Here is a 13,426-nt window from a genome sequence, read left to right on the forward strand (position 1 = left end):
CCAGATTAACCCCTTTGTGGTTAATTTGTGATTGTGAACACTTTACTGTGGGGCTCCTCACACTAGGCACAGTGATAGGATTAACTGGCCTCATCGCATCAGCTGGGTGTGTGGAAGGGCTTCCCTGACATGCTCTTCCACTCCAGCACTGCAGGCAGCCCCAACTGATGGCCGTGCAGGATAGGGACTGCATAGGAGAGCCAGGGTTTGTGGAAAGGTGTGACATCTGTTGAACCAGCTGCAGAGGTCTTCTGCCTGTCACAGCTCTGAACATGCAGTCCCTCAGCTGTGCTCTTAGACAGTCTCAATTTTTCCCCTCCTTCCCCTTTCCTTTTCTGGGTGCACTTGACTCCAGCGCTCAACTGCTAGCATGGAGCAAGGCTGGTCTGAATCTCAACATTTCCCTGCCTGCATCTGCCTGGAGCAGGCTCTTCTTCAGGTGTGTGTAGCTGGAGGGATACCTAGGCCTGGGGTGGCCACAGGGCTCTGGAGACAGGCTGCAGGCAGCCCCGGGCAGCTGTGGGCTCAAGCCTCAGGCTGGCCATTGCCATGAGCCTGAAGCTGCCACAGCTTTTCCGCAGGCACGTAGCAGCCCTGCCTTACTTTGCTGTTCAACTCATCGATGAAAATGATGCCTCAGTCACACGTTTGGCTATTTCAGTGCTTCCTACTCTGTGTCTCTACCCTCTAAACCAGTGCTTCCTTGAGCATGCATAGCCTGTGGGTTAGCTGTCAGCCCCCTTGCACTGTCTAACTAACAAAGCCTTGTTTCTAATCAAACCGGCTGACTGGAGGGACTGGTCGTTTACTTCTAGCAGAATATCCCTGCTGGCCTCATCTCCAGGGGACAGGAGATGTAGCAGCAAAGGGCACACATTCCCCATGGCTCGCAGACCTGCCTGGCCAGCTTCATCCCTTCCGCGGGTGCCAACGCTCCTTACCCAGCTTACAGAGCCGTGTAAACTCCTTCCCTTTGGGCTGCCCTCCAGCTTGGCTGGCAGGGGAAGAGCAGTGAGCACAGGCTGAGCAGTACCGCACTGCCACATGCAGTACCAGGGTGCTGGCAGAAGTCAGCACCCAGGAACTGGGAAGGAGACCCTAGCAGGAGGGAGGTGAGCAGGGGCTGTGCCATGTACCCCCCACTGTGCTTCATAATCAAGCAGGGAGGAAAAGGAAGGGGACTTTATTTTGAAGCCATCCCAGCCTTCTCTCAGCTTGCGTTAAGGGGGACGGTCATTGCCCTTTGCATTCCTGTGACAGAGCGTGCCTCTGCCTGTTATCAGAAGGTTATTAAGCTAGTTGTGGAGCTGTCCTGTATCAGGACAAACAGTCCCAAATAGAGCTGTCTGCTCCCTGTCCCAGTGCCAGCCGAGTTGTTTAATCTGGGAAGAGCATGTTTGCTGCTGAGGACTCATGCTGCCCACCTGCAGCCCTGCCTGCCTGCAGCCCTGCTTGGGAAGGGTGGAGCTAGTTTGCCCCTTCCTCGTCCAGCTGCCAAGCCCTAGCCGGGCAGGGTCCACGTCGCCCCACAGCAAACATGCCCAGGGTGCCTGGCCCTGCCATCTGCCGCGCTGCCACCATCCCTGGAAGCAGAGGCAGTCGTAGCAGGGCCCAGCCCATCCTGCCCTATCGATTAGAGCAGGAACTGAGGCAGCTATTGAGAGCCAGTCTGGGCCCCACGCCCTCCCTGGCACCCCATGTCCGGCAGCCGATGCAAGGGTCTGGCCATGGAGTTGCTGAGGGTGCCTCCATCTCAGCGCTGTGGCTGAGCAGCGAGCGGGGGCTGCTTGTGGGAGGTCTTGCCGTGCCCCTCCTGAGCTGTAGCGTTTGTCCCAGAAGTGGATATTCTCCTTATTCCTGTGCTTATGTTCCCCCTCAGCCATATCTCCTCAGTTACCAGCTCCCCTCACTCTCACCAGGCCATGCAGCCGCCCTGCCATGTTCCCCACACTCGCTCCAGCTCTGGGCTCTGCCCCACAGACTCAGTGGTTTGGGGCTGATCCTGTTTTTTGTGGTTGGTGACGCTGCTCCTGTTTCCTCTGCGAAGCTTGTCTCTGAGCCAGACCCCGCAAGGCTGCTGGTCTTGCACATCCTTCCTGCCCGTGTTGGGCCCAGCTCTGTCAGCCTCAGCTGATGTGGGAAGGGATGAGGGTGGGCAACACCCTTCATGCACCACCTTCCTTTCCCGGCTGTTGTGGGTTTACCCTCTGCCCCAGGCTGAAAGGGTGATGCTGCTGCAGGCAGTTGGGTGTTGCAAGCTCCAGATGAGGGTAGAGCCTGGGGACATGCAGCACACGGTTGTGGGGGAAATGGGAGGGCTCTGATGCCAATGGCCAGATGCTGGCAAGCACAGTAATGCCTGTCCATGGGGGGTGTCTGACACCAGCCTCTGGGCCTGGCCTCCTGAGGCAAGCTCTGCCCTGCAGCCCAGGCGTAGGCTGAGCTGTGCTGCACAAAAATGCTTGCTGCTGCAGCAGCTGTACCTGGCCCCGGCCCAACAAGTGGCTTCGTTCTGGGTGCAACGGCCTCAGTTTGCAGTGCCTCGGTGGGTCATGCTCTCCAGTTTAACATGAGGCTGCTATGGGGGCTTGTTCTTAACACGCTGAGAACTGGAGTCAAACGGTCACGTAGGTCCCTTACCCCTGGCAAACTTGTTGGCTGCCTGGGGGTGAAGCCAGGCTGGAGGCGAGACCTGGGAGCGCTTGAAAACTAGTGGTAACTGTGGGGAAAGAAAAGCCCAAGCTGCTTTAACCACCTGGCAAGAGCAAGAGGTTCAACATAGGCTGTGTGCTGCTCGCCCTCCCCAGCAGGTCCTCTCCAGCCCACTGGGACACGGCCCTCGTGCTGACAGCCCCCTGCTCTGCTCCTACCTCTCTGTGCCACACTGTGGGTGCTACCTGGCTGCAGCCCCAGGCTCCCTCCCTGGCCCTGAACGCTTCCCTGCATCCTTCCAAAAGCTTGAGTTTCTGTGCTCGGCTTGCTGTCTCCCTGCATCCACCTCCGCCTGTTGCTCCTGGCCTGGGATGGAGGCTGTGCCCAGGGGTTGCTCCCAGAGCATCTGCTTCTGGATCTGCAACATGCATTTCCTTTTCCAGAAATGTTAATGCCACAGTTGCGTGCATGGGGGTGTGATTCAATGGAAAGTGCTTCTTCATGGCCAGGTCAAATCCCCTTCCTTCTGCTGCAGCTCTCCCTCCATATGGCTGAAGCTGTCACCTGGGAAGGACCCATCCATGAGCAGGGGGGAAGGAAGGATTGAGCAAGAGAGCTCGAAGCAGGGCCCTTTCCCCCTTCCTCTTGTGCACACACCTGCGCCCATGTCAGGGTGCAGCATGCTGCTCTGGGGGGCTCCAGTTGCCCTCCCGCGGGAAAGCACCGAGCCTGTGCCTGGGCTGTGCAGGTGCTGGGGCAGCACCGTGGTGGCTCTTGCTGACTTAGGGAAGCAGCAGGGGAAGCAGTAGGGCTGCTGTTACTCAGTGGGCTCAGAATAACCAAAAACCCACACCGGATGCAGTGACCATGCTTCCCACCCTGCTCCTTGCCCCAGCCGCCTGGCCTCAGCCCTCCTGCAGCCAGCCCCCGGCGCTGCCCGCAGGAGGTGGGCAGGGGTGCTGCACCCACCAGTGCCTGCTCATGGAAACCCTTCTGCAGGAGGGAGCACGTGCTTCAGTGGGGAGAAGCAGCATTTCATGAGCTTATGCAGATACCAGCTTCCCCCCAGCTATTTGGGTTGCACAAGGCAGCCCGGCATCCCTCCCCGTCCCCACACAAGGCACAAGGACAGGGTGCTCTGCCCAGGACGACATGGGCGTGGTTGGCCCAGCTCGGGGACTAAAACCCCCAGAACCAATTTTGGTAGCGCAGGAAGTGAGTGGCCGGGGTGCTCTTGCGGAGGGACAGCCCATGGCTCCAGGGCAGTAACTCAAAGCCACCGCTGCCATTGCTCTGGCCTTGGGAGAGCAGTGCTATTGCCCAGGATGAGCAGAGGTGGCTCTCGAAGGGCACATCTGGAGGTGCTGCGTGCTCGGCCCTGGTCCCGCTGCAGGGACCTGGCCTGGGGCACGAGAAGCAGCACAGGCTTCAAAGGATTTGAAGTGCATTCCCACCACACAGGCACATTTTGCTCCACATTCCCACATATCTGGGACCACCTGTCCTGTGGTGCCACCGGGTCCCTCCTTTCTTCCATCCTCTCTCTTTCTCTTCACTGGGAGAGGAAGAATTTGGTGTTATGGGGGACGGGAGGTTATTGTGCAGCTGAGTCTGGTGGCCGGAGCGCTGGCTCCCACCTCTCCCTCTGCGGCCAGGCTCACCAGCGCTCCTTTGGAAGGCGTTGCTCATCCCCGAACACCCCGCGGCTGAGCCAGGGCCCCCGAGGCTGCTGCCGCACCAACCGTTTGGAGCGTTTCCCCACAGCGAGCAGGAAGCCTCAGCTTCGCACCTCGGCGGGGGCGGCATCCCGGGCGCCAACGAGCTCCCCGGTGGCAAAGGGCGGAGGGGGAGAGCCGGCCCACCGGGGGCTCGATGGGGCTGCCGGGGCTGGGAGCAGCCTCCGGGAGACGGGTGGGTTTGGGCGGCTGCCTGGAAAGCGGGGTTTGCGGCGGCTGATGTCGCCGACAGAGGCTACGCTCGCGCGAGTTTCGGCCGGGACCGGCCCCTGCCCGCAGCCCTGCGCGGCCTCCCGAGCCGCGGGCGGGGAGGGGGCCGGAGCCGGGGCCGGGGCCCGGGGGCGGCAGCGCCCCGCCCGGCGGCTGAGTCACCCGGCGGGCACGGGACCGGCGGGGCCGGGGCGGACGGGACGGCAGCTCCGCGCCAAGTGGCGCGGCCGCCGGTCGGTGCGGGGCGGTCGGTGCGCACCGGCGGGCGGGCGTGGGGCGGGGCGGCCCCGGGCCCCTTTGTTCGGCGGGAGGCGGCGGCGCGCCGCCCCGCCGCTTTGTCCGCCGCTGCCGGCGGGAGCCGCTCGTCCCGGCGCGCCGTGAGTGGGGCCGGGGAGCGGGGGGCTGCGGGAGGGCGGGGGTCGGTGGGGCTGGGGCTGGGGCAGGTGGGGCGGGCGTCGGTATCCCGGGAGGGCTGGGGGCGGGAGCCCCGGGCGTGGGCGGGGGGCTGCGGTCAGGGAGGCTGGGGGCCGCAGGCAGGGGGGCGATCGGGGGGCTGGGGATCTTGGGCGGGCTGGGGTCAGCAGGGCTGTAGGTCCCCGGTGGGCTGGCGTCAGTGAGGCTGGGGGCCCCGGGAAGGCGGGGGTTGGGGGGCTGGGTCCCCAGGCTGGCAGGGGTCAGTGGGACCCAGCGTGGGCTGGCCGGCATCAGTGGGACAGGGGTCTCTGAGCAGGCAGGGGCTCGCGAGCCCCAGGGTGGGCTGCCCAGTGCTGGGGTGCAGGGGGCCCTGATCTGATGTGGGTTGGGGAGGTGGGGTCCCTCGGCAGGGCAGGCTGGGGCAGAGGGGCCTGGGGGCCCCAGGCAGGGGGACCTGGGGTCGGTAGGGCTGGGCACATACATGTAGGGCCTGGCCAAGGCACGTGGTGCTGGCCCTGACTCGCGGCGCAGCCGGGAGGCGGTGGGTGGCTTGGCCCCTTCGGCAGAGAGCTGGGCTCTGGCCACCTGCCCTGGGGGGGGCAGGGGGAATGGGCGCAGGGAGCTCTGTTCTGCCCCAGCCGTGCCCACCGCAGCTCCTGACCCACGCTGCAGTCCATCCCTGTGTCATCTCTCCTTGGCCGCTACGGCAGTGCCCACGTGTGTGCTTTCCCTTTTCCTGGGCTTACCAGCTCCCGGGGCTGCACTCCTGCCTGGTCCCCAGGTCTTGTCCCCTGCTCCAGCCCCTCACCCTGGGGCCAGGGCTGTGTGCTGCTGCCAGGCAAGGGCTAGAAGCAGACACAAAGCATCCTCCTTTCAGTGGGGTCCTGGGGGAGAGAGCCTTGCACCGGAGAGATGGGGCTGCAGCGAGACCTTGCAGGGTGCTTGACCACAGGAGGATGGTGGCCCTGATGGGCTGGGTTTGGGTCCCTGATGCCAGCTCGTGCCACCTCCCACAGCTCAGCAGGCTGTGTCGAGCACCAGGCCATCAGCGGGAGTGCGTCCTGAGTGCAGGTGCTTGTGCTGGAGGGGCTTTTCTGTTTAGGTTGCTTGGGAGGCAGGCTGAGCTAAGCCAAAAAGATCCTCTTATTCTGGACAATAGTGGCGTGAGTGCAGCAGGAGCCATCGTCCGCAGGGACATGCCCTGGCCGGAGGTGATGGGACGGGGCTGGCCAGAGGGCAGGCGAGGCGTGGGGGAGGCTGGGGGCTCCATGGGGACACATCCCTTCTGCTCACTCCAGGCAGCCCTGCCACCTGCTGCCCTTGCATCAGCTCGTGTGCAAGCTGCTGAAACCGGGGGTGGCGGTAGGGTGTCTGCTCTTGCATCTTCTCCTTTGGCCGGGAGCTGTGGCATGTTCCTCGTAATTTCCTCCCCGACCTCTGGTGTCAGCTGCTTCGCCAGGAGTTTGTGCAATTCCTTGACCGCCCCACGCTGCCCCTCGCCATCGCTCTCCTGCCTTCTGCTCCGCTTCCCCTGCCAGCCTTTGCCGTCAGGCTGCGGGGTGCTCTGAGCACCAGCCACCGTGGGCTCCGGGAACTCGTAGGGATTGGGGGTGGGGGTCCCACAGGAGGGTGGGCACAGCGCGGAGGTTTGGTGGGGCAGAGTGATGCTGCATCTCTGCTGGCCCTCAAGGGAGGGCTCTGTGCAGTGCAGAGGACCTGGCTTGTGGGCATGTGGTGAGGGATGCTGCTCAGGGGAGTCCCCCCTTGGCCGGGGCTTGGGGCTGGCAGCTGCAGTGGGCCAGAGGAGCTGCTGGCACCCTGCCGTGCTGCCTGCGTGTTGCCTTCCTCCAGGGGCCCATGGACCCCCGTGGGAGGGTGTGGGTGCTGGCACAGGGTGCGGCGCTGGTTGGGGACCTGCCCAGGACCAAGTGGCAGACGGGTGCCCTGGCACCGGGGGCGGAGGAGGCGGTTCTGTCCCCTGCCTGTCCCCTCGCCCTCCCCAGCTGGCGCTGCCCCATGCTGCCGTGTTTACCCTGGCTGTGGTTGTGCTGACTCTTCCCCCAGATGCGTCCTGCAGGGGACGGGGACGTCCCAGCCTTTCCCCTGCTCCGTGGGTCCCCTCCACCTACCTGGCTGGTGGCAGGGTGGGAGCAGGATGCCGACGGGAGCATGGGGAGGCGGCGCTGGGCAGGGGATGTGGTTTTGGGGAGATGGCTGCCCGGGCAGAGCTGTGTTTGTGGACCTGTGCGTAAGGGAAGGGACGTTGGTGCTGAGAGAGGGAGAGGGGCAGAGCTGGGGTGGTGGCTGGTGGTTTGGGGGGCCCGGTGAGGTGCACGTGGGTTTGCTCAGTGCCTGTTTGCCTGCCCCTTCCCCGCAGGGTTTGAGACAACTGTCTAGCCAGGATGAGCTGGAGTTTCCTGACGCGGCTCCTGGAGGAGATCAACAACCACTCAACCTTCGTGGGCAAGATCTGGCTGACCGTCCTCATCGTCTTCCGCATCGTGCTGACAGCCGTGGGGGGCGAGTCCATCTACTACGACGAGCAGAGCAAGTTTGTCTGCAACACGCAGCAGCCGGGCTGCGAGAACGTCTGCTACGACGCCTTCGCCCCGCTCTCCCACGTACGCTTCTGGATCTTCCAGATCATCATGGTGGCCACGCCATCGGTGCTCTACCTGGGCTTCGCCATGCACCGCATCGCCCGCATGCCCGAGTCCTCACGGCGCCGGGCACCGGCAGCCCGGCGGGCACGCATGCCGGTGGTGCGCCGGGGAGCCGGACGGGACTACGAGGAGGCAGAGGATGATAACGAAGAAGACCCCATGATCTTTGAGGAGATCGAGGTGGAGAAGGAGAAGAGCCCGGAGGGCGGAGAGAAGCATGATGGCCGACGCCGCATCAAGCAGGATGGGCTGATGCGCGCCTACGTCCTGCACTTGCTGTGCCGCTCGCTGCTGGAGACGGCTTTCCTCTTCGGGCAGTACCTGCTGTACCGCTTTGAGGTGAGCCCCTCCTATGTCTGCAGCCGCAGCCCCTGCCCGCACACCGTCGACTGCTTTGTCTCCCGCCCCACTGAGAAGACCATCTTCCTCCTCATCATGTATGCCGTCAGCGGGCTCTGCCTCTTCCTCAACCTCTGTGAGCTCGTGCACCTTGGTGTGGGGCGCATCCGGGATGCCCTGAGCCAGTCCGATGGGCCCCCGCTCCCGGCTGGCAGCAGCCCCACGCCACAGTACCCCAAGAAAGCCCCTGGTGCACCCCCCACCTACCACTCGCTGAAGAAGGAGCCGCCACGAGCCCCACTGCCCGATGGCAAGCTGGACTACCGGGAGAGCCTGGCCCAGGCAGCGGTGGCAGGGCGCTTCGCCCTGGCCGGGGCTCCCCCGGCGCATGAGCTGGACCGCCTGCGTGAGCACCTGCGCCTGGCCCAGGAGCACCTGGAGGTGGCCTTCCACCTTCAGCCCCCCCCACGGCCCCCCAGCCCTGCCCGCAGCAGCAGCCCTGAGGCCAACGGCATCGCCGCTGAGCAGAACCGCCTCAACCTCGCCCATGAAAAGGGGACCGCCGCCTGCGAGAGGACCACGGGTGAGCCGGGGAGGGGGACGGATCCGGCCAACTGGGGTGGGGGTATGGGGATTACCCCCGGGCTCCCCCGGGGAGGGAATGCCATTCCCCCTGGGGTGGATACTAACCTGCCTCTTGCTCCCCGCAGGGCTGTGAGTGCCACCAGGGACGACGGCGGTGTCTGCCAGAGCGGCTGCTGCCGCCACCACGGGACGGGCAGCCTGCCAGGGGCACGGGGCACAGGGTGACGCGTGCCTGTCCGGCAGGGCTGGCCGGGCAGCCCTGTCCCGGTGGGCAGCAGCAGGGATGGGGGCCTTGGGGGACATTCCTACTTAATTTTCAAAAAGGGAATATCTTATTTTTGTACGTTTTTATAAACTCGTCAGCGTGTGCACCCTGGCATTTTTATACTCTGCTCCCGGTCTCTGCTCTGGGCCTGCGCCCCTCCGTCTCCCGTTTCACCCCCTTTTCCTCCTCCCGCACCCATTTCCTGCAGCATCTTCTCCTCACACCTCCCCGTGCCCTCCTGTGCCCACTGCCACCTGCTGCTGCGCTGGCCGGCGCTGTGCATGTGCAGGCCATGCTGGCGATGCTGGTATTGCCCCCGTGGCATAGGGGTTTCGGGGAGCCGAGCCTGGGGGTCTGGCTGGCTGGGCTGAACCATGGGGCTGGGCTGGCATTGAGCTTGAAGCAGAGGGGACGGAAGGAGTCCTGGTGGTGCCGCTGCCGGAAAGTGCCGGTGTGGCCGGGGGGGCCGTGCTGCACGGCGTCCTGGCACGGGGGTGCGAGCCACGGGGCTGGCCTGCTGGGAAATGTCTGTGCAGAGGGCAGGGGCTGTCCTTCCTGCCGCCTCCGCCCCGCTCCCAGCTGGCCACCCTTGGACCAAAGCCCATCCCCTCCCGCTCTGGCCGTGGGGCCGGGACCCCCTGTGCGGGGCCGGACCCTGGTCCCGCAGTGGGGGGACACGGTGCCCCAAGCTGGGCTCGGCCGGGAGCCAGCAGGGCATTTCTCATCATCTCAGCCTGGGTCACACGGGGATTTTTGTAGCGTTGTTTTTTACTCAGAAATGATTGTCGCTCTGTTTTTTCTTCTTTTTTTTTTTTTAATATCTATATTAGTAAAGGCTGGAGACGTTTTGTACTGAACTGCTGCATCCGGTCCTTGGGGAGGAAGGGGTGGGAAGGGAATCCTGCGCAGCTGGGCTGGGGCCGGCAGCGCCGCCCGCCTGCCCTGGGACCTCCCTGCTTGCCTGGGGTGACTCAGTCGTTCCTGCCGTGCAGAGGCGGCTGCAGCCGGGGCAGCCTCCATCGGCCTGGCGGAGCGGGATTGCGAGAGGCCCGGTGAGAGGCTTCCCCGTGCCTCCCCATCCCGCTGCAGCCGGGAGCGGAAGGGATGCTGCCCTGCCCTGTGCTCCCCTGCCCTGGAGCCAGGTCAAACCCAGCCACGCCATGCTGATTTTGGCCAGCACACCTCAGCCCCCACTCTGGGACCCCGGGTCGGAGCTGGACGCCTCTTGCAGCGCTTGCCCATCCCCTCCCTCCTCCAGCCAAAAGCCCCTGGGGAGCTCGCAACCCACTGCACAACCACATGCTGCCTCTGTGGCTGCCTCTGATGGAAGCTGGCGTTTCCAGGCTGTTTTGGTGAAGGGAACAGGTTTATTTCACTCATCCCGTTAAGCTTTCCAACAGGCTGTGCCACCAGGAGAGGGCTCGCTTGCAGCACCACCCGTGCCACCAGCCCCACCACCAGTGCAAGGTCCTGGCATGGGCTCGTCCTGGCACATCCTGATCCCTGCCGCAGCAGCCTGGCCGTGCCTGGGAGCATGGGGAGGCTGTTGCACTCTGCAGCAGGAATGGGACCCCAGTCTTTTTTTGGGGGGGAAACTGGGGGAGGGGAGCAGGTGGGGAGAAACGGGGGCTGAGCTGGTTGCAGACGGCAGGCTGGCTTCGGCAAGGGGTTGGTGCCTCTGTCGGAGGCTGTGCCTGTCCCTGCCCTGCCATGCCCCAGCTTGCTCTGGGCTGGGACCGGCCCTGGGGCAGGTCTGGCAGCGTGACCATACCCAGAGCAGCCTGAAACTCCAGCTTGTGCAGGGGAGGGTGGCACAGCCCAAACCCCCCCGCCAGGTCCCTCTGGTCCCTGCAGCGCGGGGCCGGGGGTCCCCTGGGTGAGCGACTCCTCCTGGGCAGGATGACGGTCCGGGGCTGGGCTGTGGGATGCCCTAAACGCAGGTGCAGTCCTGGGCCAGGATGTTGGGCACCGTCTCATACTTGAAGGAGTACCCGCCATCGGAGGTGGTGCGGACGCGCAGGGAGCGCATGGTGCCGGGCAGGGCAGCGCAGCAGAGCTGCACGCCCAGGCGGTGGTTCAGCCCGTGGCCCTCTGCGCAGCTCCCGTGGCAGTAGTGGAAAACGAAGCTGCTGGGATGCACGATCCACTTGTCCCAGCCCAGCTCCTCGAAGGAGATGTTGAGGGAAGCCCGGCGGCAGTTGGTGTGGGCAGCCAGGTCCTCAGACGGGCGCTGCAGCAGGCTCAGGGCGGCCGGGGACCAGGGCATGGCGGAGCGACGAGCCCTCTCGCTGCCTTTGGCCCGGGTGGTGGCCACCAAGAAGGGCATCTTGTCCCCTTCGGCCAGGCAGGGGCAGCCGGGGCAGCGCACCAGGAGCACGAAGAGCGGCTGCGAGAGCTGGGGCAGCAGCTCCAGGGCAAAGTGAAACACCATCCAGTGCTCGGGTGTCCGCACCACCGTGGCTGCCACCGGCATGTGGCCCTGTGGTGACAGGGTCAGCACATCAGGGGCTGAGTGGTTGGGGGCGGCCGAGGGGCCGGTGTAAAACCAGAGCTGGGCGGAGGTCACCACGCGGCTCAGGGTGTGTGCCGAGGGCTGGAAGAGGTAGGTGAAAATCCCTTCTTCCTCCAGCAGCTTGTCTGGCTGCATGGGCTCGCAGGGCACGTCTGTGGGAGGGAGAAAGATGCTCAGGGCGCGCGCCCAAACCTGGGGAGGGTCCCTGACACCGGGTGGGAGGTGGGGTGTTACAGAGGGTCCCCAGGATGCTGGCAGGGCGCCCTGCTGCCGGCCTGGGCTGCGGCATGGTGCAGGGGAGCTGAGGTCTAGTGCCATGCAGCAGCCACTGCACTGCACCCCACAGCTGAGCCCTGCTGTGCCCTAGGCTGGTCCATTACTGCTGCCCCCCATCCCCCAAGCATCCTGCCCCATCTTCCAGTGTCCTGCCCCATAGCTGGTCATCCTGCCCCGTCCCACAGCATCCTGCCCTGTCCTTTAGTATCCCATCCCATCCTACTTCCCAGCATCCTGCCCCGTTCCCTAGCATCCCGCCCTATCCCACCCTGCCTGCTCCTCAGCGCCCCCATCTCCCTGCATCCCACCTGGCCCAGCCGTTCCCCAGCCTCTCGGCACCCTCTTGTGCTGCCTGCCCCTCTCCCTGCCTGTGTTCTGGGCTGCTCTGCCTGTCCCCGCCTGCCACCCCTTTCCACCTCCTGGCTCTTCTCCACACCTTGCCCGTGCCCGCACCCTAGCCTGGTGTACCCTCTTTCTCTTCTCCTGCAGACCCCCACAGCAGCTCCTCCATCCTGCTGCATCTGTGTTGCCCCAAGCCCCCACCCTGCTTCACCCCTCCGCCCTCTCCATCCCACCAGGGCGTTCTCACCTGTGGAAGGGAAGAGGATCACCTGGGAGATGTCTTCCAGCTCCTCAGGCTCGACTTCGGCGTTTTCAAGGACATCTCTCCGGTGCACCCTCCTTGCTTCCTTCTGGGGCTCCTCCTGGAGAAGTGGGGGGCTCAGATGCTCTAGTACCCGTGCCTGCACCTTGGCCAGGATGAGCTGCCGGTCGGCACCAGCCCCGGTGCAGCTGGCCAGGGTGGCAGTGGGCAGCATGGCAGGCAGCAGGTGCAGGAGGAGCAGCATGACCATGGGGCGTGCGGCGGGCCAGCAGCTCAGGGGGCTCTGCAGTGGGCTCCTGCCTGCCTGCCCAGCCCGTTTGCCTGCTGCGCTCCCCCCGGGGCAGGGTGGCATTGAGACCTATCTGACACTGACGCAAACGTCTGCTCGCCGTGAATATTATCTCTGGGCAGCGAAAGCACTGAGACGTCTGGAATGCGAGGACTGCAAGGACAGTGTGGTCTGGGGGGGGATGGCGCCCGGGCAGGGGGGTGCGGGGGGGGGGGGGGATGCTGCAGGGGGTGGTGGGTGCATGGGGCTGGGGAGGCCGGGCTGTGGGCAGGGTGCTGCTGGCAAGGTTTTCCCGTGCTGGTGGGGATGGAGGGGGCACCCTGGGCGAGCTTTGCAGCTGCCGGTGCTGGGTGCCCCCGATGGTGAAGGAGCTGCAGATTTGGGGCTTCTGGGAGGACAGTGGGAGATGGCAGTGGCTGTGCACAGCAGGGACATCTGGGCAGGGCCCTGCAAGGCCCCAGGGTGGGGGGTCATGTTGGGGATGACAGGCTGGGCACCCTCATGCCAGGGATGGCTGGGATGTCCCAAGCTCACGAGGGAGCCGGGCCGTGAGGAGGGGGCTTTGGGGAGGGCAGGCTGGGGTGGGTGGGCTGTGGCATCTCCATGGCATCCTGGAGGCTGGCGAGGTCCTGAGGATGTGAAGCAGGGACGGCAAGAGGTCCCCATGCTGCCTGGGGCTGGGGAAGGCTGGGCCAGCTTCAGGAGAGGAGGAGGAGGAGAAGAGGTGAGGCAGAGCCAGGCCAGCTGGAGACCTCACAGCAATGCCAGGAAAAGGATCCCATGGTGCCCTTTGGATTGGCTAGCCACAGACTGGCTCCTGGGGCAGGAGCTGCAGCAGGGACACAGGCTGTGAGAGCACCCAGCGCGTCCTGCCCTTCCTC

The 13,426-nt window shown here is 64.9% G+C and overlaps 2 protein-coding genes across 2 annotated transcripts; one reads left to right on the plus strand and one right to left on the minus strand.

Annotated features, from left to right (window-relative positions):
- The first annotated feature begins 4,901 nt into the window (after positions 1 to 4,901).
- LOC143161665 (gap junction gamma-1 protein-like) lies at positions 4,902 to 8,934 on the plus strand. Its single transcript, XM_076340770.1, has 3 exons — positions 4,902 to 4,975; positions 7,390 to 8,597; positions 8,725 to 8,934. Exons 2-3 carry the CDS (start codon positions 7,415 to 7,417, stop codon positions 8,730 to 8,732), a joined length of 1,191 nt encoding a protein of 396 aa, XP_076196885.1. The 5' UTR covers positions 4,902 to 4,975; positions 7,390 to 7,414; the 3' UTR covers positions 8,733 to 8,934.
- A 1,860-nt stretch (positions 8,935 to 10,794) lies between these two features.
- On the minus strand, positions 10,795 to 12,608 carry INHA (inhibin subunit alpha). The gene is made up of 2 exons (XM_076340771.1): positions 12,242 to 12,608; positions 10,795 to 11,528 (listed from the first exon to the last, which is right to left on the minus strand). The coding sequence occupies exons 1-2, from the start codon at positions 12,606 to 12,608 to the stop codon at positions 10,795 to 10,797; spliced, it is 1,101 nt and encodes a 366-aa protein (XP_076196886.1).
- Positions 12,609 to 13,426: the final 818 nt, after the last annotated feature.

Source organism: Aptenodytes patagonicus, chromosome 6 (genome assembly GCF_965638725.1).
Source record: "Aptenodytes patagonicus chromosome 6, bAptPat1.pri.cur, whole genome shotgun sequence".
NCBI classification, from domain to species: Eukaryota; Metazoa; Chordata; class Aves; order Sphenisciformes; family Spheniscidae; genus Aptenodytes; species Aptenodytes patagonicus.